A 25,447-nucleotide genomic window follows, 5' to 3' on the forward strand; every position below is an offset into this window, starting at 1 on the left:
TTGACGCCTCGCGCATGATCTCGCCAGGGTGATCTCGCTTTAGCGTTTCTTGACCATGAATCGCGTCGTCGCTCTAATCGACATGGACTGCTTTTACGTGCAAGTGGAAAGGCGACTAAATCCGTCTCTAAACGGCAAACCGTGCGCCGTAGTCCAATACAATGCGTATCGAGGCGGAAGGTAGGCGCAGAAACGCGCTTAGAGCGTGATTATTCGACACTCCTACCACTTCCAGCATCATAGCCGTCGATTACGAAGCGCGAAAGTTCGGCGTAAAGCGTCGACTGGGCCTCAAAGTCGACGAGGCGAGAAAACAATGTCCGACGCTCGAAATCGTACGCGTCATCGAGAAACGCGGCAAAGCCGACCTAACGAAATACCGGAAGGCGAGCGCCGAAGTCATGCACGTTCTCTCGCGCTTCGGCGGTCGCATGGAACGGGCGAGCATCGACGAGGCTTATATCGAATTGACGGAAACGGTCGACGAAAAGATGAAAGAGATGGACGGGACGTTGCCGGTTGATCAGTTGACCAATACCCACGTGGTCGGCTGGGACGTTGGGGAGAAAGTGGAGGGCGATGATAAAGCCGTCGGAGTGCTGGGATGGATTGAGGATGGGTTGTTGGCGGCGAATCGTCGATTGGCTGTTGGGGCTTGTCTTGTGGAGGAAATGCGAAGGGAGTTGTTTCGAGAGACTGGATTTGCTTGTTCCGCGGGAATTTCACATAACAAGGTGCAGTGAACATCTATGAGTAATGTATTTGAACCGCAATGATTCACAGTGAGCATGTATGGTGACATTATTGAACCCCGGTGTTTCACTGTGAACAACATTAGCCAATAGTCTATGATTCATTTATTTATCAATCCTTCTTTATAGGTTTTATCCAAATTGGCTTGTGGGCTGCACAAACCTAATCAGCAGACTGTTTGCCCAATGGAGAGCGTTCCGGACTTGTTTCGAACGCTACCGTTTAGGAAAATGTAAGGTGCAGAATTGATCTTGGTGAGATATTGGATTGGTTTGGTTGTACTGTAGAAGGAATTTGGGTGGTAAGTTGGGTTATTCTGTCGAAGAGCAATTGGGCATCAGCTGCGTGGGGGAATTGTGCGCATTTGAAGCGTCCAAGCTTCGCGAATTATTTGGAGATAAGAATGGGTAATTAAGAATAGGACCGCCTTTACAATTCACTTTGCACTCTCTTTCTCTTTTAGATTTTGGCTCTACAACGTCTGCCGTGGTCTAGACAACGAGCCTGTTCGGCCTCGACAGCTTCCAAAGTCAATAGGATGCAGTAAAAATTTTCCGGGTCCGACAAAACTAGTATCACATGAGCAGGTACGTTATTGACTCTTTTTTGTTCTGAAATATCTCTTCAATTGCTCTGCAGGTAAAGTATTGGCTTCTTGTTTTTGCTGAGGAGATTTGCGAGCGTCTTGACGAGGACCAAGCAGAAGTAAAAAAATCCACAAGAACAATACAGCGATTTTAGTAATCAAAGTGTATCTTTCGTAGAATAATAGAATCGCTAAACGTCTGACGGTCAATTGTAGTCCCGACGGCAGACGGTCTTTCTCCCGAGCCTGCCCTTTGACTCACTACGACGCATCGCGACTCGCAGACGACGCATTAGCAGCACTGGTAAAAGGAAAAGACTCGCGCAGCGTTCTTGACGACATCAAACCGTCACGAAGTCGAGGGCCAACGCCGTGGTAATAGTAGTATTTTCTATTGGGGCCGCTTTGAAGGCTTTCTTTAGGGCGCCGAGCTTGGTATGTCTCGGCATGGCAGCCGCTCAGTTTGAAGATATTCCATCTAATGCTGCAAGTCGTATTGATCGTTTTCTGAGTGCCGATGTTAATCCGAGCGAGAGCCGTCCTCTGTCATCGACTACGTTGCCGTCGCCTCGCAAGCGGGGAACGACAACGCCGAACGTTTCTATTGGGAAATTCTTTCGGAAGACGGAAAAAGGTTTGGGGGAGAAAGAGGGGGAAGAAGGGGGACGCGATCGAATTGCGTGCCAAGAGTGTGGGAAACTAATTGATCATGAAGCCGAACAGGAGCACAAGGACTATCACTTTGCCCTTCAATTGCAAAAAGAGGCTCGATCAGCAGAAACTTCGAAACAAACGCCGGAAATCCGTCGAAAAACTCCGCGACAAAAGACGAAGAAACAGACATCGGCATTGACCGCAATCACGAAATTTTTTACCAAAAGACACAAAGACGAACCAGCGTAGAGGCAAGAAAATTTTCATATACGTACACGCATGCTTATACGGTTTCTTTAAAAAGGATATTCAGTGGGCCATAGGCGGTATTTGTGTCGTTCTTCAGCTGATAGCTGCTATTGGTCTGCGAACTGCTTTGAACTCGTCCGACGACTTCGACGACGTCTCTCTGCACGTCCATCAGCGTCAGCAAATGATAACCGTCGCCGGTCGACTCGTGCCCGGAATGATTCGTATCGAACCACTCGTCGTCGTCTCCGCCGTCACTTTCACTCAAAACAATGTAGTAAGAGTGGTGAGCGACGAGTTCAACGTCGCTCGACACGTTGGCGTACTTAAAGCCTAAGACGTCCGCTTCCCCCTGTGACATGTCGAGCGAGATTGGCTTGTCGAGAAGAGAGCGTTCGGTGTGTGCATCGAGTATCAAAATCTCGTGCACGTGTCTATTGAACGGGGCGAAATAGCGACCGACTGCCGTCAGAGTGACGTTCTTTTTCATCTTGATGCACACGCCGAACATTCCCCTCAGTCGATAGTAGCTCCCGCCGTCGGGAAGAAGACCGAAGAGAAGCGAAGTGCGCGGCGCCTGTTGAGTTCGATTCGTCGAAATGAGGAAATTGTCAAACTGAGCGAAATTCCATCCTGATCCAATGCCAGCCATTCCGTTGGTAGCGTACAAATAGCCGTCAGTTGTTTGCGTGATCGTCACGTTGTCGATCAAAGCCGTGACTCTATAGTCAAAAAGTTCGAGGGCTAGGGTGTGCCATTGATTGGGTCCGTATTTGGAAACCGTTCCTCTGCGAAGCACCTCGCCGTTGTGTTTCGATTTCGTACTTCGAAACGTCAAGTTCCAATTTCCAGAACAGTCGACGATCAAGCAAAGTCCCACTGGGATGCTGTTGTTCCATGTCAAGCCGGATTCAACGAGATCGGCTCGACCGCAAAGTTTAACCGTGCCGCACGTTTCGTTTTTCGCTCCCGTCGGCGACTCGATGAGTGCGTCGCATTGGACGCGATAGTTTTGCCAATTTCCGGGAAAGTAGGCGATTGGTTCGCCGTTTTTGCGATGCCAATCGATCGGCTGTGCCGTCACCCACTGGCGAAGGACTCGGTTTGACGACGGCGACGACTCATTCGGCGCGTGTATTTGGAAGCTGCCGAAATAGTCGGAAAGATAACGGGGATTTTGATACTCGGCACGATCGTCGCCGTCGAAATCGTCGCTGTACGGTAATGTGGGAAGCGGAGCCGGCGACGGCACCGAATACGAATGCCCTCCGCCGCCGTTCGTGTTCGTGAACGTGTAAACAGACTGAGGATCGAGGGTATAGATGAACCGTCCGGACACGATGGGAACGATTGGTCGATCGACGAACGAGAACGTCTCGTTCGTTTGCCAGACGGCGACGAAGAGCACTTTTGTGATGAGGGGGAAAAAAGCTACGACATTTGTAATCGTCGTCGCTCCGCTCGTCTCGATAATAATGACGAAGTCGCTCGACGTCTTATTGGGAACGAGCGTCGTAAACGATCCCACTCCGCCTTCGAGGATTCCGCTGCCGGGCATCTGACCGTTGATACGTGTCGTCGGCGAAAGCGGCGGAAGGTATAACCAGCCGGGTTGAATAAAATGAGTGAAATGGGCCGTCACGATAAAGCTACGACGGACTTCGTAATATCCGGACCACGGGTGTCGAGCCGCTATTAGACCGTGGTTTACCCGACGAAAGTTTTGAATCCACGACGTGATCAGGGGACAGAGTATGACCGACGTTTGACGATTTTTGACGTAGTACGTGATCAGGTGCCGAGCCCAGGTCATTGCGCTCGGCCACGACGGCGGAGCGGAGTCGATTCCGCCGTCCTCGCTTCGCCAGAGAGGTTTGTGAAGCGTGGAAACGACGTCGGGCGGTTGGGCGCTGCTGTGAACGCCTACGATGCTCACGCTGGCATTCAGCTCCTCGTCTTTTGCCATCGCTTCCGCTATGCTCCAGTCGCCGTCCGCCGCGACGATTTGAACGTGATTGAGACCGTTGGCGTCTAGGCCCTTTCGCAGCTTTTTTATGTAATCGCCGTTCCACGGCATTTCGTTCCAGATTCCCAAGTAGTCGACCGTCACGTTGTAATATCGTTTTGCGCCCTGAATGAATTTGACGTGGTACGAAATGCCGTCGTCGGAGAAAAAAGTTCCGTTTCCTATCCAATGAGGCTCGCCCCATGCGAGACAGTAAATTCGAATGTTTGGATTTCGCTTCTTTGCTTCGGTCATGAGCCACCATTCGTAGCCGCGCTGGTAATTCTCGTCGTCTCTCGAGTGCATGTGGGACGGTTCGGTGCCCCAGGTGCTCTGCGAGTCTCCGCCGATTTCCACCTTGAGAATGTGGAAGGAAGCGGCAAAATTAGGCAGAAAGAGCAAATCGAGAATATGAGAACGAGTCGGCTCTGGATAGTCGTAGAGCAGACGAGATGAAGCGCCAGCACTGAGCCCTCCAATGCCGTCGAACATTTCGGCACCATTTTTGGGATCGACGAGTATTTGTGTGAATTCGTCACCGTAGGTAGTAGCAAAAAGAAGTGCGAGTATGAAAAGAGACATGGTTACTATGGATGCACGTGAGCTAGGAACGCAGCGTTACTACAAAGCGCGGAAACGGACTTTAATTTTCGTCACTCGTTTTCAACTCCTTCATCTCTTCTTCTTCGACGGCGCCAGAATACAACTTGTTCGTCTTTGCTTCCTCGTCATTGTCGTCGTTCTCTTCAGGATTGCTTTCCTTCTTGAACTTCCACCACGAAATGAAAAAGCAGACGTCGCACAAGACGGCGCCCGTAATCGCAAGATAGAAAATGTTGTAACCGAGCTCATCGTTGTCGTACACCCAACAACTTCCTCTGTCACTGCAGCTGTCGTCCCACAAAGAGCAGCTCAAATCGATGACGAATCCCAGCAGCAAGGGACCGATACCCAAGCCAATGTGAAGAGCAATTTGGTACATGCCAAAGCCGAGCGATTTGTCTTCTTTGTCAACGCACCTGGAGAACGAGTAAAGCAGAGTTGCGTTTCTGCTCGTAAATTCACGTACCTCACTATGACATTTGCAACCAGAGGACCTGCTCCGTATACACAAAAAACGGCGACGAAAACGAGGAAGATGAAAGGTCCCAAATACGAACAGTTTTCCGGTTCGCATCTGTCGTCTTGGGCCTGGAAGACTTGACCACCGGTGGTCTTTTGAGAATTCCATATGCACGAGCAGTCGGTGAAATACGTCTAAAATGGATCACCTATACGGATCAATTTACGAGGAATTTTTCAGTTCAAACTTCGTTTGATTCGTGGACGAGGCCTTTGCACCCGGCGTGGCAAACCGAGAAGTAAGTGAGTCCGTCCGAACCGCACACCGGTTGATAAAGGTCGTCGTGACAGAGGCAATGAGTGTTGCACGCAGAACTCAAATTTCCTTTCATCGGACTCCTAAACAGGGAGAAATCGCCGTTGGACCGGCCGGCAGAGGCAATGCAAAGCTCACGTACGTGTCATTGTAGGCCGTTAGAGTTGTTCCGACAACGGGCGAAGAAGGACAGACGAGCACGAAACCGGACGTCGCGGCACCGGCAATGAACGTCGTGATGACGAGCGTCAACATGGAACCGCGTCCACTAAGTTTTGTGATTCGGGCAAACGCGCCACCTGCCAAGGCTCCGAGAACGGAACCGGGAATGAGAATGGCGCCGGCGACGAGCGGCGCTCTGTCCGTGGCGATGCGAAATTGCACTTCCATGAGCTTAGGAAGGAACGTCGCCGCGCCGCCCAGGGTTACCGTACTGAACATGATTCCAATCAGAAGAAACATGAGGACCGGATTGAGAAAGAGTCGTTTCAGTCGAACGCCGACATTTTTCATTTTCCCCTCTTTGGGAACTTCGTAGTCCTCTTCAACTTTTCCTTTTACTTCTTTTTCCTTCTCCTTGATTCGTTTCGGAAAGCAGAGCAGCGGTATGGAGACAATTGTGAGAATGCTGCCGGCGACTATAAATTGCAGCCACCAGGCACCAACCCACGCCGGATAACCGGGCTTCATAAAATACTCTTCCGGTCGGAGATCGCGAAGATCGACGAACATCGCTATAAAGACGCCGCCGCCGAGCAGGAGACCAGCGGCGGTGCCGAGCGAGGACATGGAAAAGATGACGCCCATGTGCATAGGAAAAGCCTTTTTTGTTGTGTTATCACTGATGAAGGCTCCAGCTAAGACGTAGAACAGTGTCGCTCCGATTCCCGCTATGATCATGGATACGAGGAAGAGAGCGTACGACGCGTCGTTTACGCTCGTTGAAGGGCAATAGCCTTTGCCGTATCCGAGACCACATAGACCGGCAATCAAGGAAGATGATCCCCAATTGTAGTCGTACTTTCCGACGATCGCTTTGGGGATGGCAAACAGCAAGGCAGCAAGTGATAGGATGAAGCCCCCGACGGCCGCGGCGCGGGGGCGGTGCACGCGGATGCCCATGTAGCCGACGAAGAGGGCGCAAACGACGCACGATATGTCGTACATACTCGAAATCAATCCTGCTTGTCTGCTTGACAAGCCAAAGTTTTTCTCCAGCGACGTTATGCTCGCCGGTATAAATCCTACGAATGAAAATATCATAATTGGGTGTGGCCCGCCCTCAACCCGCCCCGCCTAGCGTTATTGCCCTCAATATCGGTTCAATGAAACGCGCGTGAAGGAGAAGATATTTTGATACTAGGCTCTTCTGAGAAAGGGGCGGATTTTTTTCACGACTCCAACGATCTTAGCGCTGGCACTCTTACCGTTCAAAAACATGCTCTGGCTGAAATAGACCAGTGACGCAAAAGCAGTGAATCCCGCGACGCTGTTGAAAACCCTCATGACTAGTTGATGAAGTGGCCTGCAGCAAGCAGTTTGAAAAGCACGTGATTTCCAAAACAAGTGGGAGGCTAAGAATTCATATCATTAGGCCGCAACTTACGGGTCAAAACAAAAAAAGGATGACACGCCTTCAGGCATTTTTATTCAACTGCGGATGAGGATAAGAAAGTAAAACTATAGTCTCTAAACCGGACGTTCTTTATCTGTTGCAGCCTTTGGCACTTCTTTCAACTCCATCTCTTCTTCTTCGGTGGCAGAGTCCGGTTTGTTTGTCTTATCATTGTCGTCGTCGTCGTCGTCGTCGTCTTCTTCAGGATCGGTTTCGTTTTTGAATGTCCACCACGAAATAAAAAAGCAGATGCCGCACAAGACGGCACCAACAATTGAGAGATAAAAAATGTTGTATCCGAGTTGCTTGTTGTCGTATACCCAGCAATTTCCTCTGTCGCTGCAACTGTTGTTCCACAAAGAGCAAGTCACATCGATGACGAATCCCAGCAGCAAAGGACCAACGGCCAGGCCAATGTGTAGAGCAAAGTGATGCATGCCCAAGCTGAGCGACTTGTCTTCTTTTTCAACGCACCTAGAAACGGAAAAGAAACGTTTCAGGAGCAAATTGCGTTTCCGCTGGTGCTTGCCTTACCTCACCAAGGCGTTTGATACCAGCGGACCGCCTGAATATATGACAAAAACGGCGGAGAAAAAAAGGAAGATAAAAGGTCCTAAATACGAGCAGTTTTCCGGTTCACATCTGTCACTTTGTGCTTGAAAGACGCGACCATTGGCGGTCTTCTGAAAATTCCATATACACGAACAATTGGTAAAATACGTCTAAAGAAAGGCTCGCGTATGCCGATTGATTAATTATTTCGAACTTGATTTGCGTCGGCGACGACGTTTTTGCATCCAGCGTGACAAACCGAAAAGTAGGTGAAGCCGTCTGAACCGCAAACCGGTCGATAAAGATCGTCGTGACAGAGGCAATGAGAATTGCAAGCAGAACTCAAATTTCCTTTCATCAGATTCCTAGACAGAGGAGCTATTGCACCGGAATAAGACACAAGCGAAGCTCACGTGTCATTATAGGCCGTTAGAGTTGTTCCGACGACGGGTGAAGAGGGGCAACTGAGCAGAAAACCGGACGTGCAAGCACCGGCGATCAACGTTATGAATACGAGCGTCAACATGGAACCGCGCCCACTCAATTTCGTAATTCTAGCGAACGCGCCGCCCGTCAAGGCTCCGAGAACGGCACCGGGAACGAGAATAGCGCCGGCGACGAGCGTCGCTCTGTCCGTCGCCATGTGAAATTGCACTTCCATGATCTTTGGGAGAAACGTTCCGGCGCCGCCTAAGCTAACCGTACTAATCAAGGATCCCATCAAAAGAAACATCAGGACTGGATTGAGAACGAGTCGTTTCAGTCGAACGCCGATATCCTTTAATTTTCCGTCGTTTGCAGCTTCAATTCTTCTTCCTTCTTTTTCCTGCTTGATTTGTTTTGGAAAGCAGAGCAGCGGTATGGAGACAATTGCGAGAAGACCGCCGACGAGTATGAACTGCAGCCACCAGGCACCGACCCACGCCGGGTTATCCGGCTTTATTACAACATTCTCTTCCTCTGATAGGGGATCGTGGAGGTCAACAAACATCGCTATGAACACGCCGCCGCCGAGAAGGAAACCGGCCGCCGTGCCTAGCAGGATCATCGACAGGATAAAGCTCATGTGCATGGGGTAAGCCTTTTTCGCTGTGTTGTCACTGATAAATGCTCCGGTCAAGACGTAGAGCAGCGTTCCTCCTATTCCTGCGAGGAACACGGATACGAGAAAGAGGGCGTACGAAGCGTCGTTCGCGTTCGTCGGAGGGCAATAGCCTCTCTCGTATCCAAGTTCGCAGAGCCCCAATTGTAGTCGTACTTTCCGACGATTGCTTTGGGGATTACAAAAAGCAAAGCGGCAAACGATAGGATAAAACCTCCCGTTCCTATGGCTCGAGGACGGTGCGTTCGGATGCCGAAATAGCCGACAACGAGGCCGCAAACGATGCACGATATATCGTACATACTCGGAATCAATCCTGCTTGTCTGCTTGACAAGCCAAAGTTCTTCTCCAGCGACGTTATGCTCGCCGGGATGAATCCTACACGGTTTACAAGATATATAATTTATCTTTATGATGTGACCCTCGGAATGGTTCCTTCCTACACCTCGCCCCCGCTTTCCAAGCCATCTGGTTTGTAAAACGGAGAGGCGGGTGCACTTGCTACTTTTAGCTACGTTCTCGAGGCACTTTAAATGTATGGTTTCTACATACCGCCTAAGAACATGCTCTGGCTGAAATAGACGAACGACGAGAAAGCAGTGAATCCCACAGCGCTCTGAAACACTGTCATGATCACTTTATCAGGCTATTCACGAAGTAGCCTCCTTTGCTTTGCTTTGAATTGCGGTGTCAGCGGACGGCCGGCCCAAGGATACTGCGGGAACAGTTGGCGGGGGCCAGCTGACGGCTATAGCGTGCGTCCTGCAAATTGAAAGCGGTTGGTATGACGTAGTTGGCAGAATTTGAAAATCAGTGCTTAACCAACCAAACTTCTTTTTCTAGGGGCCGGCCCAGACGAAACATATGAAACCATGCACACTACACTACAGTACGTCAAATACTAGGCGGCTGGCCAAAGAACGACTACGCTAAAGTTTTGAGTTCCTGTTCTTCACTCGCCATCTTGTCGCTCTTTTCGCTTCTTTTATCTTTTTCATTGTCGTCGTCGTCGTCGTCGTCGTCGTTTTCGTCATCTTTATCCATTTCAGGACTGAATTTCCACCAGGAAATGCCGAAGCAAACGACTGAGATGACCGCACCGACGATGAGCATAGCGAAAATGTAGTGTCCCATGTCTCTCGTTTCGTACACCCAGCAACCGCCTTTGGTGCCGCAGCTGTAGTCCCACATAATACAGCTAAAATCCAGAACCGTGCCAATGAGCACAGGACCGATGACGTAGCCGGTGTGGGAGAAAATTTGGAATAGCCCAAGAGCCAGAGGTTTGTCCTTCTTGTCGACAGATCTTGAAGAGAAGTTTAATTAGTTTTTGGAAAATAGTCGTTTCGTATTTCTTGCCTGACGACAACGTTTGTTTCCAAAGTACTGCCTACAAATATGGCGAAAATCATGAGGAAAAACAGCAGAAGAAAGGGCGCAAAGTAAGGGCAATTCTTTTGTTCACAGCGTCCCTCGGTTGCCTGGAACAGTTTGCCAGACGCTGTTTTTCCAGACGGCCAGATGCAAGAGCAGTCGTAGAAGTGCGACTACGCAAAAGAAGCAATTCAGCTTTAGGGGGCCCGGGAAGCGCGGTCACGGTACAATAACTAACTGTGTCTGCTTCTGTATCGTTGACTTCCCCCTGGCAGCCAGCGTGGCAGACGGAGAAATAAGTGACTCCGTCCTCGCCGCAAGTTGGCTCATACACGTCAGCTTTACATCGGCATTGTGCGTTGCACGAAGACGTCAAATTATTGAGAACGGAACTTCTATCAAAAGCAAACAGTCGAGGTAGACTATATATTGTTTCTTTAGCTTACGTGTCGTTGTAAGTCGTCTTTTCCGATCCTGCTACAGGCGTCGGTTTGCAGACGAGCAGAAAGCCGGTGGTGAGTGCAGCGGCAATGCAAGTCGTAATAAAGAGCGTTTTCGCTGATCCTCGACCCGTCAGTTTAAGTTTGTGCGCCAGAAATCCTCCTGTCAAACAGCCAATCGCTGCAGCCGGAACGAGGACAGCGCCGCCCGTCAGACTGGCCGTCGAAGCAGCGAGACTGAATTGCTGCTGAAGAAACTTGGGCAAGAAAATTGTACCGCCGCCGACTGCAATGGAACTGGAGAGGAATCCAAATAGATTGAACATGAGGACGGGATTGCACAGAAGACGTCCGAGTCGTCGACCGAAGTTTTTGATTTTTTTCTTGCTATTGGAATCGTCGGAGTCGTCTTCGTCGTCCGAGTCGTCCGAGTTGTCACCTGTCTTGATTTGCTTCGGAAAGAAGAGCAACGGAATTCCGACAATAGTGAGAAGAATTCCGGCGACGATGTATTCCAACCACCAGGCACCGACCCATGCCGGATGACTCGGCTTCAAATACGTCGGCTTCTCGCCGATATCGACATAGAGATTGATGAAAACGCCGCCGCCGATCAGAAAGCCGGCCGCCGTTCCCACGAATGTCGCCGTGTACTGAATTCCCAAATAAAAAGGAAATGCTCTTTTGGACGTGTTGTCGCTAAGGTAGGCGGCACTCAAAACATAGAGCATCGTCGCTCCCACGCCAGCTAGGGCCATTGATATGAGAAAGACCGCCCACGAGCCGATTAGAGCCTCCTCCTTGCACGAGTTCATGTCTGCCCCGGCGTTGTCGGCTGCGCAGAAGCCCGTTTCGTTTTTTGTTGCCACGTACTTGCCGCTGAGCGCTTTGGGAACGGCGAAGAGTAAGCTGGCGACGGCGACAATGAATGTGCCGATTGCCATGCCTCGAGGCTTGTGGGACTTAGTTCCAATGCAGCCTATGAAGATTCCAGCGGCGACGCAGGCGAGGTCGTACATGCTGGCAATGAGACCCGATTGGCTGCTTGAAAGACGGAATTGGAGCTCCAACGACGTGACACTAGACGGATAAAATCCTAACCACGAGAAATCGTTAAATTAAGGTATATATGACTCCTTTACTGATCCCTACCATTCACGAAAAGGCTTTGACTGAAAGATGCCAGCGCCAAGCATGCAGTAAAGGCTCCAATGTTTTTCCAGCTAACACCCATGTTGTGACGTACCGCGCGCGTATCACTTCACTGGCACACCCGCGCGTTCACTCCTCTAATACGCCCGAGACTCGGCGCCGAATAAAAATTCTGCTATCAGAGGGGGATGTTTGTTCGACGACGCCAGCTGTGTAGCGGTCCCTCTCGATAGGTTCCCTCTGACCTGTATATAGTGAATTTGGGACGCTGCGCGTATAGTCTCGATCGCGTGCCAGGCCCTTCTCGATCTCTGATTGCGAATGTGGAAGTCCCCGTAACACTAAAGGCTTTATTATTTCTAAAAAAAGAAGCCGCTCTTTGTTTTGCTGGTTACGCCTTTTGACACGCCTCCATCATGTCCCGTACCTCTTTTCTTCGCCGTTTTTCTCGGTCGGTAATGTCGACTGATTCGTTGCGTTGGCTGGCGGGAAAGTGGACGGGAGAGGGTCGAGGCTTTTATCCCACCATCGATTCATTCGAATACGAAGAGGAAATCGAATTTCAGCGTATTCCCAACAAGCCAGTTCTAAAATACGAGTAAAACGACGTTAGAAGCCGACCTCTTCGATAAGACTAACCTGAAATAGCTGCAAAACGTGGCATCCAGTGGACAAAACTCCCATGCACTTGGAAAGCGGCTTCCTAAAAATGAAACCCGGAACAAACCAGGTAGCCTTCAGCATAGCAGAAAACATAGGTAAAAAATCGACATAAACGGCGTAGAAACTTTGCACCATACCTTTTAGCCATCACTGAAATGAGCGAGGGAACACTAACAGATAATAGCCTCTCGGTCACCACCCAATCCATTGGCCGAAGCGGATTCAATAAAGAGCCGTCGGTATTGAAGGTAATAGTGGGTAACGCACCGCTGAAAATAATACGTAAATACTCCCCAAGGTGCAACGTGATTACCGACTCACTCCTGATGGAGATTTAGAGTACACAATATCCATGCAAACGGCTACGCAGCCCTTACAAGAGCATCTCCGTGCAAAGCTAAAAAAGTTCTAAGGCTCATTTTTGAGCGACTAGTGCCGTGCTATTGGAGTCGATTCGCGGTAGTGTCACCTTTTCTTTTCTTTTGCTTGCACTGAGCGATTTGGCGAGCGGCAAAACCGTCCACGGTCTAAACTCTACCGTTGCACCCCTTTTGTTTATCGTATTCGTTGGGCTCGTAATCTTCTTTGCCTGATAGCTCGTCTTAGATCTCTCTTGCACGCCGGACCCTATTCTCAGAGGCCCGAGTTTATGGCGAGGTTTCCCTATAGGAAAATCTCAGCCCAAGTTTATTACATAACAATGACGCTATACCTTGTACGAGAGTCGGTCGTATGTACGGTGCCGTCTCCTCGTTGAAAGCTCTCGCCTGCTTTCTTGATTTTTCTCTTCCCGCGTCCCTTTTCTTTTTGTCTCTCCAAGCTCGTTGTATTACTTTCGCCGCTCTTCTTCTCCCGATCATTAGCCCTCTAATTCTAATCACCCTACTCGATCGTCTGTCGTTTCGTCCTTTAGTGCAGGCCCGCCACCACCGTTGAATAATGCAAGCCGCTCGCTGACAAGCCTTGACCCTATTGACTCTATCGTTTATAGCGCGATGGGCTCTTTCTTTGCTCTCTCGAATAATTCCGTTCCAGTAGGCGACATCTTTCTCTATAGCTTTGTTCTTTCTTCTCGTTTCCTCTTCCTCGAGAAATTCCCGCCACTTTTTCTGTCTTTCTGCCTCGATTTCGCGTATCCTCAGCCCCATTTCCATGCGAAGCCGCTCCTGATTCGAAACCGCTTTTTCTTTGTCACTATCTTCTCCCCCTTTTCTGTCCACTATTGGCTTCGCTTTTACCCTTGCCCTGTCAATAAGTAGACGCTCGTGAAATTCACTTATTAGAACAGTCACTTCTGTTTTCCGTCTCAAACGCAGCAACTCTCTTTTTCTTTCCTTTCTCAATACAAAATTCCTATTATTAGGCAATATACTCCCATACAATGCTAGATGCAGTCATCGCTTTCCCACCTGTAGTTTCTCTGTACAACTCGCGCCGCTTTGTCTCTTCGAACTACTTCCCTGTATCTCTTCCTTCCCCGGTATCCCCTATAGTACGACTGAATTTTTAGAGCTGCTCTCGCTAATTTTGCTTCGCCTTTTAATTCTCGTCGAGCCCTGGCAAGTAACAGTACTGAGAACAACAAGCAATGCGTTAATTTGACGATAAAATACGTACTTCCATCCTCTGTATGCGGCTTGAATAGCCGTCGCAGCGAACGATTGAATATCAGTAAATTTCATCGCTCCTGCATTGATTAATGTATCGACCAGTTGCAACTGACCGAATTTGTAACAGAAATCAAGCGGAGTTTCTCTAAAAAATGACATAAAGAGTAGGATAGAAAAAGTGTCTTCGTCACTGGTATACCCGTCCTCATTCCAAACGCTGGGATTTGGCGCCCCGCTAAGAAGAGCGGTTACCAGACTAGCATCTGAGCCATTTTTGACAGCAATATGCAAAGAAGACAAGCCATCTACACCCTAGAGATAAAAGAACCCAAAAGTTAAAAAAGTACGCGTAAGATGGAGAAGAGCTTACAAGCAACGCGGGGTCAGCTCCGTATCTCACCAAACACGTTACGATGTCAGTTAAGTTCTCGGTCGTTGCATACTAGGACGATAAAACAATAGGCTTCTGAAAGTATTAAAAGTCTCTTCAGTACGTGGAGCGGTGAAGAATTGATACTGTCAACTCCGTCCACGTTGACGTTGGTCTGGAGTATCAATTCAACTGCGGCGACGGAGCGACTGTGGACAGCGTAGTGAAGAACCGACTGTCCATTCGCATCGCACGCGAACACGTCGGCACCGTAGGATAACAACTAAAAATATTTGCGTTACTCTCGGCCCAAACGAGTATTTATTTTTTTTCCAACTTCTTGTATGCAATTGATGTGCGATTGGGATGCGGCGAGGTGAAGGCTCGAGCATCCGTACGCGTCGAGTGCGTCGATGTGAGAGCCGTTTTCCAGAAGCGCTTTCACGCACAAAGCGTGACCGTTAAGCGAGGCGACGTGAAGAGCTGAGAGGATCACAATTCAAATTTTTTTTATTTTTTTTCTATATGACGCGCGAGACTCGAACCCGTTCTTCCCTCCTCTTCTTCTTGATCAATAGCACTAACAAAAATCGAATTTTGAAGAAGACTCTAAAAGGGAAAGAAGAGCTCTGGTTAGCATTTACGTATTCATTGTATTTCTTACCTTAATTGCGTTGTGATTCCCCAGCGCCGCTGCCCAAGTCAAAGGCCTATGCCCTTCTGAATCAGGAAGATTGCTTGCCACAGGTGATGACACTAGTAGGTGAATGCAGTCGAGATGATTTTCTTGCACAGCATAGTGCAGGCAAGTCAAACTGAATAGGATCTATAGGAGGTCCTCCTATTTTCTCTATATTTTCTCCGTACCCGTTTATGTCGGTAGCGTAGTCGTGCGCATCGTGCGCGAGAAGAATGCGAAGGCAATTTGCGTTGCCATAGAGGCAGGCGTAGTGAGCAGGCGTGCAGCTCCACTGATCGCGACTCTCGATATCGCAACTTTGCGCGCGTGACGTCAATTCACTGGCTAAACCTTGGATTTTTTGCTTACCCGTCAAATGACACGAGAGCTGCAACGATGTGCGCTTGGCCATGTCCTGAAGCCCAGTGCAATAGCGTAGCACCCGATCCATCCTTGACGTTTAGTATAGCAGGATGACCGCTGCAAATTGTATTGAGACAGTCGACGTTTGTATTTCCAAGGCAATAGTGCAGGGCCGTTTGACCGGTCATGTCGACGCAGTCGCAGCGTGCTCCAGCTAAATAAGAGGGAAGATTGTATTGTTTTTGATATTTTTTCACGTACCTTTCATTAGAAGTGCGACGTTTCTTTCGCGGTTAAATTGAGCTGCTACGTGAAGCGGAATCACTTGCTCTTGATCCGTCCAATCAAGGCCCAAGTGATGCCCACTAAGCAATGAATCAATATATAAATACATTGAGCTAATAAACGTTTTACGTTGCGTATTGAATGAGTAGCGAAAGGCATTTGGGATTATTTATCATGGCAGCCCAGTGTAAAGCAGTCCTTCCAAAGGCATCCCTAAAATTCCCAGATGGGCTAGAACGGGAGTTCTCAATTGGAAGGACCAACCTTGCTGTGACATTGGCAGCCTTATCGAGCAGATACTGCAACGCTCTGGATCGCCCATAGAAGGCAGCGTAGTGAAGTGCAGAACGACCATTCACATCAATCTAATTTACATGCAAAAAATCCAATGACTACGTCAATAAATTATCTAATTAAAGTTTCTCCCAGACTTGCTCTCGAAGAGCTCCAAATTCCAGCAAGACTTCCATGCAGGCAAGGGACTCTGACAGGACGGCGTACATCAAGGGAGATCGACCATAGGCATCCAACTGGTCAAGCCCCGTGTACATAATATGATGATGTCGTTGGCCTTCGATCTGCAGTGGACCGCGAGTTATTACATATGTTCCCTCCCTTCCGGCTTGCATGCCTTCATTATGTTCATGATTGCGACGTCGTCCCCGTATGCTGCCGCCTTGTGCAAACCTTCCAGTTTGCCTTTGTCTACGATCGACCTCTAATCGAGCATTTTGCAATCTTGTGACACTGGTGATACCTGGTTCTAAAAATTCGTCCATGTTATACGCCTTTTCGAGTGACAGGCTCGTTCGGCTGTCCATTCGGCGCCGTTTTCCCAAACCGGGGCCCGGCACGGGCCACGTTTCTGCGGCTCGATATACAAACCGGTCCGATCTCAACGGCGTCAATCTTGACTGATTTCCGTCGCGATTCATCGTAGAAAAACAAGCGAATGCGCGAAGTCACTATAGCAACACAGCAGCGAGAGCGCACGCTACTAAAAAGAAAGTTTTGCAGCCCTGGTTTTGCAGAACGCACACTCATCTCGGCGCGGTCGTCCAGCGACTCGGCGGGCACAGCTCAGTTCGAGAATAGATATAGTCCAAGTCGGCGTAGGCTTAGCTTCGGCAGCTTCTTTTTCGACGTCGTACGTGGGCGGTGTCTCGGCGTTTCTTGCGGTATCAATTCCGTTTCTCTACTGCGAAGCGGAACGTGGGCACGTTTTCCCTTTCCGCGATCAAACTAAACCAGGTAATGTATGCGCTCACGTGTTATAGAGCTACTCATGACTCATATGAACGTGGGGGGAAAATGCGGAAGCCTTGGTTTGAAAAGGTATATAAGGAGCTGGTTCCAGCAGATCAGCTAGTTGTCATTTCATCATGAAGTTGCTCAGCAAATTTCTCTTGCTTTCAAGCTTGACTATCTTATTTCTCACCAATCCAGTTGTTTCGTTCTCCGCCGGCTTCAAGTTTTCATTCACCGAGGACCAAAAGACAAGTAATGATCCTTGCAGTTTGGCTTGCTAGTATTTATAACACCTTCTTTGTTCGAGTAGACGTCACTCAAAAAGGATTGAATGCAGTTATTTTCCCAAAATACCAAACAGAAGCTACCGCCATAGAGCAGTGGAAATCTCAGCAAGAGGACGCCCTACAAATTCAGCTGGAGGCAGTCAAAGCGTTGAACGCCACTTATCAACAGTCTGTTGCTAATCTATTGACAGCTATTGAAGCGCTTGAAGCACAAAAACCGGAATGTTTAGAACGTCTCGAGCAATACAACGACGAATTTTGCGTGCCTTGCGTTGAAAAGAAATGCAAAGCGCGGGCTAAAGATTGCAGAACTGATTTGGAAAAACTGATCTTATTAACGAAAAAAATTTATGATGTCACTATTGGCAAAGTCTTTAATGAAGTAACCGATTTCTTTAAAGAAGATGTCGCCAAATTTGGCGAGGACGTACTCTCCGGTCTTAAAGACATAGGCGGCGAAATAGAGGACTTCGGTAAAGACGTTAGCAAGTTTGGACAAAACAGTCTTCGCGGGTTAGGAAAAGTTGGCAAAGATATCGGCAAAGGGCTAGAAGACATTAGTAAAAATATTGGTAAAGGAATTGAAAAAGGAGCCAGCAGCGTTGGCAAAGGGATCGAAAAAGGAGTCAGCAGCGTTGGCAAAGGGTTTGAAGAAGGAGTCAGCAGCGTTGGCAAAGAGATTGGAAAAGGAGTGAAAAACATTGGCGAGGGTATAGGCAAAGTTACCAGCGGCATAAAAAAAGAAGTAGGAAAAGTTACTGGCGGCATAAAAAAAGAAGTAGGAAAAGTTACCAGCGGCATAAGTAAAGGAATAGGAAAAGTTACCAGCGGCATAAGTAAAGGAATAGGAAAAGTTACCAGCGGCATAAGCAAAGGACTCAGTGGCATAAGCAGAGGAATAAGCAGATCATTTGGCGGAATTGGCAAGCGGAGCGTGGCGGTAGTAAGGTCTGCCGAGCACCGCCAATATTTCCTTTCTCGCCGACGACGAGCTGAAGCGAACTGCGATGAACTGAGAGATGACCCTGAGGAGGCGTGCCTTGCTTATCTCGAAGACTGCCCCTGCAATCCTGAGTCGCAAATAAGTACACGTAAGTTGATATAGTATAGAACCGTGAGTAGACCGTTCACACTTGTTTTCACAGTATGCCCAAATTATCAAGCTGCTTTGGATGCTGTTTTTGCTGCCGAAAAGGCGTTAAATGAAAGTGTGGACGCGTACGTTGCAGCTGCGGAAGCCTTTGATGCATCATTGCAAAGCTACAAAGAAGAATACGTTCGTCGACTGCGCAACTTCTGCTGGGGATTAGACCTTTATCAGCATTACACAAGTGACTTGACCCAAAATACATCGTGGTGGAATATCAGTGAGTTGAGTCTTACGTTGGTTCCTGTCGACGGCGCACTTAGAGCTACGGTGGAGAGCCGCATGACAATAGGTTCTCCTGATAATCGCTTCAGTGGACCTTTGGTCATAACCCCGGCAGAAAATCCAACCGAACCAACTGGTAACGAAGATCTGTCTCTAAAGACAGTGGAATGGTTTCAAAATCAGCTCGTTGCCAAGAACAGGTGTGATTTTGACTAAACTTATACTTATAAGAGACAGAAGATAATCTTCAATCCTATGCATGATGACATCAATGCACATTACATTTCTTTCTTTCTTTCTTTCTTTTACCTACATATTGTCAGTACAAAATGTAGGGTAATAAATTTGTTACGAGTTCATCTTACTAGTATAATTAGTTTGTTTTGCAAGGAAATCGCATGGTTGGGGGTGTAGCTCAGCCGGTATGAGCGTCCGCTTTGCATGCGGAAGGTCCTGGGTTCAAATCCCAGCTCCTCCAAATTTTTAATTTTTAATTAGACTTAATTTGCCAGTACTTTTCACTACAGATCATTTCGACGTCTTGCATCTCAATTTTTTCCGAAGCAACAGCTGCAGCTATTTTCGGCAATGATGCACTCACGTTCCCGTATTAGCGTTTAAAATGCGCTGTGGCGTGTGTGCCCTCGCCAGTTCGAACGGCAGACGATGAGCGAGGTGGTCAGGTTGAACGTTGGCGGTCAAAAGTAAGAACATTTTCTTTTGCGTTACGCCCCAAACTCAAGGTGCGACGTCTCCTTAGAATTTCGACGTCCAAACAAACACTGACTGCCATTCCCGACTCGTTTTTTACGACGTTACTTAGCGGTCGCATCCCTGTGATCAAAGACGAAGACGGATCAGTAAGAAAAACGACTCGACGACGAAAATCGTCCTCCAGTCGCCGTTTAGATCTTCATCGATCGCGATCCAAAGCTGTTCGCCGTCATTCTCAATTTCCTTCGAACAAAGGAACTCAATGTCAAGTAGGTCGTCATCGCGACGAGACAGAACGATGCCGCGATCGCTCGTTTCGTACCCAGAGAGGTGGATTTGAAGCAGCTTCGACACGAAGCTGAATATTACGGCATTCAGCCTCTCGGTAAAACAAAAGAAAAGAGGGACCGGTTAAAATGGGGCGATTTAGTTTCTTCTCATATAGTTCATCGTCTCATGTTGTGTACGGAGCAGGATAAATCGTCGTGCGGCGACATTCTTTTTCACGGCTATCTCCACCCGCCTCCTGGTACATCCGCAGTTTTCAATTTTTAAAAATCGATTTTTTTTGTTTTTTTGTGCAGATCCTGCATTACTGTGCGAGAACGGGGAATTGCCTATGCCCTATGGCCGACAGGTACTTCACATCAAAGGCCATTACAACTGGCTGGCCATTTCGTATGCCCGATGCATCTGTTGCTACTAGTAAAGCGACGACTTCTCTCTTCCGCCTACATTTTACTCGTTGTGTCTTTTTTTCTTCTAAAAAATAGCGTGAAGGAGTTTGTCGGATGGAATTTGGCATTCATCAGCCCCCTCTTGCCGGCGGTGCCCGATCACATGGCACTCAACGCAAAAGTCGTCGGAACGAATAGAGTTGATCAGATGGTTGCCATAGCAACAGGTGTTTATAAAAATATTTATTTTTGTCGCTCGTCATTTGTAAGCGATCGCTTAGGAAGTAAAATCAGATTGTGGAGTTGCAGTCTGGGTTCTCATTCGGAGATAGGTACTACCCGCGCGGTCCATCTTTCTAAATTCTCTATACTATTTATTAAAGCCTCGAAGGACATGAGCATTCGCGTCGATGCGCTCTTCTTTATTGGAAGCCAATTGGTCGCCATAAGCAAATCCGGGAAGGTCGTTGTCTGGCATGCAATGACACACCAGTGGCAGGTTAGGATGGAAGGAAGAAATGAAAAAAAAGTCGATATAAGCGTTTATGCTAGCAACAAAGCGTCAAGCCAATAACAAGTTACGATACGGGAGGTTCTTTTCTTATACTCGGATGTGTGACGGGCTCCATATCTTATATAGGTGCACAGCATCGTAGCTACTGTAACTCATCTCAATTTTGTTTTGTTCTACCTATATAGATATGGAGAAATTCCCTTTGCGAATGAAAGACAACGAGCTTCTGGTGAACGACCTCTACGAAGATCCCGATCACGAACCAGTTACATCCCTGAGCGTTTACCTCACCCCAAATTACTGTAACCATCATCCAAAGAGAATAGTCAAGATAATAGATATGATTTTTTCAGGTTCAAGTGGAAATTGGATTGAAATTGCGTACGGCACGCGAGCGGGTGTCGTCCGTATTATCGTTCAGCACCCGGAAACGGTTCGTCAGGGCACTCAGCTCTTCCAAACGTTTACCGTGCATCGAAGTCCCATCCAAAAAGTCATGCTCAGCGAAAAACACTTGGTATCAGGTAAGCATCGTCTTTGTCGTCGTCGTCGTCGTCGCCGAGTTTTGACGTCACGCGATTAGTTTGTTCTGAATTGAGTCACGTTCGCACGTGGAGTATTTCCCGTTTTCGCGGACGCATTTCGACTCAACCGGGATCGACTCCACTCTCCTCATTCAAAGTCATATCACTTGAGGGGAACGATCTTGGTGCAGGGGCGGGATCGTCTGCGACGGCAGCAGCGACGGCGGCGGCGATGTACAATTGTTCCATTGGCCCGTTTGGACATCGCGACGAAAATCAGGTTTTTGTCCAACGAGTCGTTCCCGAGTCCAAGAAGATCTTCGTGCGTTTGGCGTCAAATGGAAGCAGGTAGGTCGAAAGGGCAGTTCGAAAGGAAAGACGTTGATTGTATGTTAAGGGTTTGCGTTATTGAATCTATTGACGGAAGCAATATCACGGCCTATTGCGTACACGAGTGCGATTCGGCGAGTCGAATGGGATCTCGTTCGCGTCAGTACGTCATCACCGGTCATTCCAACGGAAGCATACAGGTACCCTCCCCCCAAAAACGAATTTCCATAACGATTAGAGTCGTTTCTCTCCAGTTGTGGGATTTGGCTACCGCTTTGGAATTGCATCGAAATCGCGCCGACGAAGCACACGTAGGCGGGCCGACGTCGGAAGAATTGCTCGGGCTCATGCAGGATTGCGATTTGAGCATGTCGCGCGTCTCCAGTACCGTTCCGTCGCGCGCCAATTCGGAACGGTCTCTCGTTGGTCTTATGCCACTGCAGCAGTCGTCTTCATTCAGCTTGTCTGCCTACGTTGGCGGCGGCGGCGGCAGTCAAGCGAATCTAAGGCAGAGTCCTTCTGATGTCGTTTTCAATCATGTGCCGCCGCCTGTGTCGCCCCTTGGCTTGAGATTGACGAGCTCGTCTCCTCCTCCAACTGTTCAATGCCCGGCACCAAAGGAGGAGAGTGGTGGAGATGATGATGATGATTGCAGTGGCGAGCAAGTCAATGTAAATGAAAGTGAGGAGGAGAAGGAGGTCGTCGTGAGCTATTGTTCTGCTCTGCAAGAAGATGAAAGTAGCGTTACCATAACATTTTTCAAGCCAGAAAAGAGGGATAGTGAAAGCGACGAAGAAGGGGAGAAGGTGGGCGGCGGGAATACGGACGAGGAAGACATTCTAAATATCAATGCCGAATCACTCTGCTAATTTCTATTTCTCAATACATGCATGATTAATCAATTAATTACTCCAACTTCGTGACGTAGGGTCATTGTATTTTTTCGAAGTGTGGAGTACATGTAGCCTATGACTCTCTCCTTTCGTTCTCATTAAAATTCACGTTTTTAAAATAGTAGGTGACGAATGTTGACAAATTTCTGATCCGGGAAGTGGAGACGAGCGCACGTTTCTGCAAGATCTCTCTGGTGGTGAGACAACGATGGAATTGACACGACAGGAGGCGCTCGACATACTCCAAGTGAAGCCGAGCGACAGCAAGGAAACGATCCGATCGGCGTACAAACGTCTCGCGCTCGAATGGCACCCAGACAAGCACATCGACGACAAGGACGAAGCAACCGACAAATTTCAGCGCATATCGGCTGCCTACAAGCGTCTAACTCATCAAGAAGGAGCAGGAATTAGCGGAGACGGCGACGGAGGATCATTTAGAATGACGCTCGACGAAATGTTCGAATTGTTTTCTGAGATATTCTGTTCCGGTTCGGCGGCCGCGGCTTCGGCGACAGGAAGCGGCGGGGGTAGCAACGGAAGCGGCAGCGGCGTTTTTTCCGCCAAAGACGGCGGTTTGGACGGGTATAATTATTATGGGGACGATGATTACGATGATTATGATGACGAAGATGACGACGATGACGATTACGACTTTCGTGGAGACAAGGGGGTTTGGGGTGGCGAGGGCGTTCCGGCGACGTTTTTAGCCTATTTGGAGCAGAGGAAGAAGAAACGAGAGGAGTTGTGGCAAAAGCCAACCGTATCACAGAAACAGATTGAAGAGGCGGAGAGACTGGCGAAAGAGCTCATGGAAGAAGAGGAAAAGGAGAAGCAGAAAGTGGAGCGCAAGAAGGCAAAGAATCGCAAGAAGAAGGAGGCAACGAAGAAGAAGAAACAAGAAAAGAAAGAAAAATCGACGGAAAATCGAGGCGGAAAAGATAAGAAAACAAACGAGCGTAATCAGTCACAGTCACAGCAGCATCATGATGATGGTAAGACAAATAAAAATGATATAGAAGAAAGGGAGGAGGAGGAAGACGAAGAGGAGGAGAGTGACAGAGGGGAATTGCTTGAGGAAGAGACTTTGTTTACGAATAGCGCCTTCTTTGGCCGTATTGCTAGTAAGAGTGGAGTGCGCCATGAAAGCAGCAGTAGCAGCGCTGAAAAATCCACTACTCCGATGACGGCAAGTAAAGGAAGTAATTCAACCAGTGCACCAGCTCCACCAGCACCATCGTCATCAACTTCAGTCAAAAGTGGAAACAGCAAACCAAGTGCCAATAAAACGAATCCTCCTCGTAGCGGTAGGACTCCGTCGGCTACGGCAGCGGCGGAGGCGGCGGAAGGAGCGACGGAGAATGGGCCGTCGGACTTGGATCTGGTTGTTCTGAAGAGTCGACAGATTGCCGTGAAAGGCAACAAGTTAGCCGAATTGGGTCACTACAACGCGGCCGTGGATCTGTTCACCGAAGCAATTCGATTGCATCGAGATGACTATCGTTATCATGCCAACCGATCCTTCTGCTACGATCGTCTCCGACAGTACGATCGCGCTTTGCGAGATGCCAATACGGCCATCCGACTGGCTTCCAAATGGGCAAAGGGTTACTTCCGCAAGGGGCGGGCTTTAGCCGGCTTGAAACAGTACAACGATGCCGAACTCGCATTTGAAGAAGTTCTCAAATTAGATAAGCGATGCATCGACGCCACTCAAGAACTTGAACGAATTCGCGTTCAGCAGCTAATGGACATGGGATTCAGTCGCGTTCGCAGCGAATCAGCCATCAGAAAATACATCAAAATTCGACCCGCATTGGACTCTCTACTGGCCGGAAAACTGGAAGGTGAGTACGTTTCCGACGACGACAACGATGACGACGACGTCGAAGTGGAGGCGGAAAGTGAGAAGGAGACATACAAACGAGAAAAGGAGTCGCCGAGACCGGAGAATGATCAGGGATCCGCCGGCGTGGCACCGAGGAAGGGTCGTCGTCCGGGCGATCAGTCCGTTTCCGTGTGGGTTGGAAACGTGTTTGCCGCGAAGGTGACGGTGAGAGATATGATCAAGATCTTCTCGCGATGCGGGTACGTGCTGGGTGTGCGCATTCTCGATCGAAAGGGCTGCGCTTTTGTGTCGTACGAGAATTATCAGAACGCGGCTGCTGCCGTTCGTACACTGACTGGTTATAATCTTGCGGGTAGGAATCTCGTTGTGCGCTTTCCTGATAACCCGTAAGCGGATCGTTTGATTTGTGTTTGTCTTTATTTGTTTGCACAGCAATATATGTATGTATATCTCTGCTTAAGTATCAGTGTCAATTTTGCTTTTTAATAGTTGGATTGAGCTCGTTGAATTGAAGCAAATGAAATTTGGCTGTCTGCGATTTGGTCATTATCCGAATGGCCCAAAATCCGAAGCCAATTTCTCCAAGGAGAAACGTAAGCAGTGGAATGTGAACAGCTCTTTCCAAGGGCAAAACAACGGCACCTTCGTTGATGAGAAGAAAGAGCACGAGAGGGGTCTGGATGACTAAAGTTAAAAGCCAGAATCCGGCCATTTCTGGCACCTGCAATAGTAACCATGACCACCGTGGGGCTAAATACTGTATATCAATTCGTACTTTTTCCTGAAGATTTCCTCTGTATCCTAGGTATAGTCGTATCGCTTCAACGACACTCATCACGACGTATATTGTTATGAGGACGAACTTGTAGTGAGAGGGCAACGAATCGAACTACACGAGACTAAAGTAAGGCGTTGCACAGTTGGAAAGCGACTTTGGTAAACGCTACTTTGATAGACAAAACGTAGAGACAAGTTGCGAGCCAGCAAGGAAAAAAACAGACGTTGAAATACAGCGTCATTTGCAGGGGCAAGTTCGAAACGATGTCGCCTCCTACAAATGCTCACTAACAGCACTACTAATAGATAAAATTGTTGGTTACCTCCCAAAAGAGGCTCTTTCGACGCTTGCGATATGGAAACGAGACGGCTTTTCAGTCCAGACGACTCGGCCATGCGTGAAACAGCGTGACATCCGGGTGAGATCAACA

The 25,447-nt window shown here is 48.5% G+C and overlaps 9 protein-coding genes, 1 non-coding gene and 1 pseudogene across 14 annotated transcripts; 5 read left to right on the forward strand and 6 right to left on the reverse strand.

Annotated features, from left to right (window-relative positions):
* The first annotated feature begins 18 nt into the window (after positions 1–18).
* Positions 19–4,888, forward strand: LOC136187558 (DNA polymerase eta-like). 3 transcript variants are annotated; one of them, XM_065975186.1, is made up of 9 exons: positions 19–180; positions 236–734; positions 882–985; positions 1,041–1,160; positions 1,217–1,340; positions 1,393–1,458; positions 1,518–1,714; positions 1,762–2,244; positions 2,298–4,888. In XM_065975186.1, exons 1-8 carry the CDS (start codon positions 56–58, stop codon positions 2,240–2,242), a joined length of 1,716 nt encoding a protein of 571 aa, XP_065831258.1. In that variant the 5' UTR covers positions 19–55; the 3' UTR covers positions 2,243–2,244; positions 2,298–4,888. The 3 variants fall into 3 exon arrangements, with proteins under 3 accessions (XP_065831258.1, XP_065831257.1, XP_065831259.1); XM_065975185.1 differs by having other exon boundaries at positions 1,762–4,888; XM_065975187.1 differs by having other exon boundaries at positions 244–734; positions 1,762–4,888.
* Positions 2,199–4,829, reverse strand: LOC136187553 (galactocerebrosidase-like). Its single transcript, XM_065975179.1, has one exon. The coding sequence runs from the start codon at positions 4,827–4,829 to the stop codon at positions 2,277–2,279; it is 2,553 nt and encodes an 850-aa protein (XP_065831251.1). The 3' UTR covers positions 2,199–2,276.
* Positions 4,815–7,140, reverse strand: LOC136187556 (solute carrier organic anion transporter family member 4C1-like). Its single transcript, XM_065975183.1, has 5 exons — positions 7,053–7,140; positions 5,768–6,869; positions 5,558–5,708; positions 5,317–5,504; positions 4,815–5,266 (listed from the first exon to the last, which is right to left on the reverse strand). Exons 1-5 carry the CDS (start codon positions 7,129–7,131, stop codon positions 4,891–4,893), a joined length of 1,896 nt encoding a protein of 631 aa, XP_065831255.1. The 5' UTR covers positions 7,132–7,140; the 3' UTR covers positions 4,815–4,890.
* An 88-nt stretch (positions 7,141–7,228) lies between these two features.
* LOC136187564 (solute carrier organic anion transporter family member 4C1-like) lies at positions 7,229–9,643 on the reverse strand (annotated as a pseudogene).
* Positions 9,644–9,715: 72 nt separating this feature from the next.
* On the reverse strand, positions 9,716–12,237 carry LOC136187555 (solute carrier organic anion transporter family member 4C1-like). Of its 2 annotated transcripts, none has more exons than XM_065975181.1 (6): positions 12,107–12,237; positions 11,862–12,033; positions 10,716–11,805; positions 10,508–10,664; positions 10,255–10,442; positions 9,716–10,201 (listed from the first exon to the last, which is right to left on the reverse strand). In XM_065975181.1, the coding sequence occupies exons 2-6, from the start codon at positions 11,941–11,943 to the stop codon at positions 9,820–9,822; spliced, it is 1,899 nt and encodes a 632-aa protein (XP_065831253.1). In that variant the 5' UTR covers positions 11,944–12,033; positions 12,107–12,237; the 3' UTR covers positions 9,716–9,819. The 2 variants fall into 2 exon arrangements, with proteins under 2 accessions (XP_065831253.1, XP_065831254.1); XM_065975182.1 differs by having other exon boundaries at positions 11,862–12,036.
* Positions 12,238–12,279: 42 nt separating this feature from the next.
* On the forward strand, positions 12,280–13,311 carry LOC136187562 (peroxynitrite isomerase THAP4-like). The gene is made up of 4 exons (XM_065975190.1): positions 12,280–12,459; positions 12,510–12,619; positions 12,669–12,772; positions 12,823–13,311. Exons 1-4 carry the CDS (start codon positions 12,320–12,322, stop codon positions 12,934–12,936), a joined length of 468 nt encoding a protein of 155 aa, XP_065831262.1. The 5' UTR covers positions 12,280–12,319; the 3' UTR covers positions 12,937–13,311.
* On the reverse strand, positions 12,818–17,087 carry LOC136187552 (inversin-A-like). Of its 2 annotated transcripts, XM_065975178.1 has the most exons (19): positions 16,870–17,087; positions 16,589–16,796; positions 16,463–16,536; positions 16,263–16,409; positions 16,096–16,196; positions 15,961–16,044; positions 15,808–15,911; positions 15,553–15,760; positions 15,372–15,500; positions 15,169–15,319; positions 15,050–15,113; positions 14,842–14,987; positions 14,629–14,787; positions 14,505–14,576; positions 14,334–14,446; positions 14,142–14,279; positions 13,934–14,080; positions 13,237–13,877; positions 12,818–13,187 (listed from the first exon to the last, which is right to left on the reverse strand). In XM_065975178.1, exons 2-19 carry the CDS (start codon positions 16,764–16,766, stop codon positions 12,940–12,942), a joined length of 2,904 nt encoding a protein of 967 aa, XP_065831250.1. In that variant the 5' UTR covers positions 16,767–16,796; positions 16,870–17,087; the 3' UTR covers positions 12,818–12,939. The 2 variants fall into 2 exon arrangements, with proteins under 2 accessions (XP_065831250.1, XP_065831249.1); XM_065975177.1 differs by having other exon boundaries at positions 16,589–17,087.
* On the forward strand, positions 16,661–19,090 carry LOC136187560 (uncharacterized). The gene is made up of 4 exons (XM_065975188.1): positions 16,661–17,166; positions 17,249–17,331; positions 17,390–18,457; positions 18,512–19,090. Exons 1-4 carry the CDS (start codon positions 17,090–17,092, stop codon positions 18,952–18,954), a joined length of 1,671 nt encoding a protein of 556 aa, XP_065831260.1. The 5' UTR covers positions 16,661–17,089; the 3' UTR covers positions 18,955–19,090.
* A 52-nt stretch (positions 19,091–19,142) lies between these two features.
* Trnaa-ugc (transfer RNA alanine (anticodon UGC)) lies at positions 19,143–19,216 on the forward strand. Its single transcript has one exon. It is a non-coding gene; the product is annotated as a tRNA-Ala (tRNA).
* A 136-nt stretch (positions 19,217–19,352) lies between these two features.
* Positions 19,353–24,725, forward strand: LOC136187320 (uncharacterized). The gene is made up of 17 exons (XM_065974899.1): positions 19,353–19,442; positions 19,499–19,598; positions 19,648–19,721; positions 19,779–19,837; positions 19,898–19,981; positions 20,037–20,157; positions 20,226–20,356; positions 20,411–20,461; positions 20,513–20,628; positions 20,682–20,769; positions 20,829–20,945; positions 20,997–21,167; positions 21,227–21,515; positions 21,565–21,697; positions 21,752–22,361; positions 22,463–22,511; positions 22,550–24,725. The coding sequence occupies exons 1-17, from the start codon at positions 19,405–19,407 to the stop codon at positions 24,627–24,629; spliced, it is 4,311 nt and encodes a 1,436-aa protein (XP_065830971.1). The 5' UTR covers positions 19,353–19,404; the 3' UTR covers positions 24,630–24,725.
* LOC136187561 (transmembrane protein 17B-like) lies at positions 24,605–25,438 on the reverse strand. The gene is made up of 4 exons (XM_065975189.1): positions 25,340–25,438; positions 25,187–25,290; positions 25,015–25,128; positions 24,605–24,960 (listed from the first exon to the last, which is right to left on the reverse strand). The coding sequence occupies exons 1-4, from the start codon at positions 25,410–25,412 to the stop codon at positions 24,709–24,711; spliced, it is 543 nt and encodes a 180-aa protein (XP_065831261.1). The 5' UTR covers positions 25,413–25,438; the 3' UTR covers positions 24,605–24,708.
* Between the last annotated feature and the right edge of the window lie 9 nt (positions 25,439–25,447).

This window comes from Oscarella lobularis, chromosome 5, assembly GCF_947507565.1.
Source record: "Oscarella lobularis chromosome 5, ooOscLobu1.1, whole genome shotgun sequence".
Lineage (NCBI taxonomy): Eukaryota > Metazoa > Porifera > Homoscleromorpha > Homosclerophorida > Oscarellidae > Oscarella > Oscarella lobularis.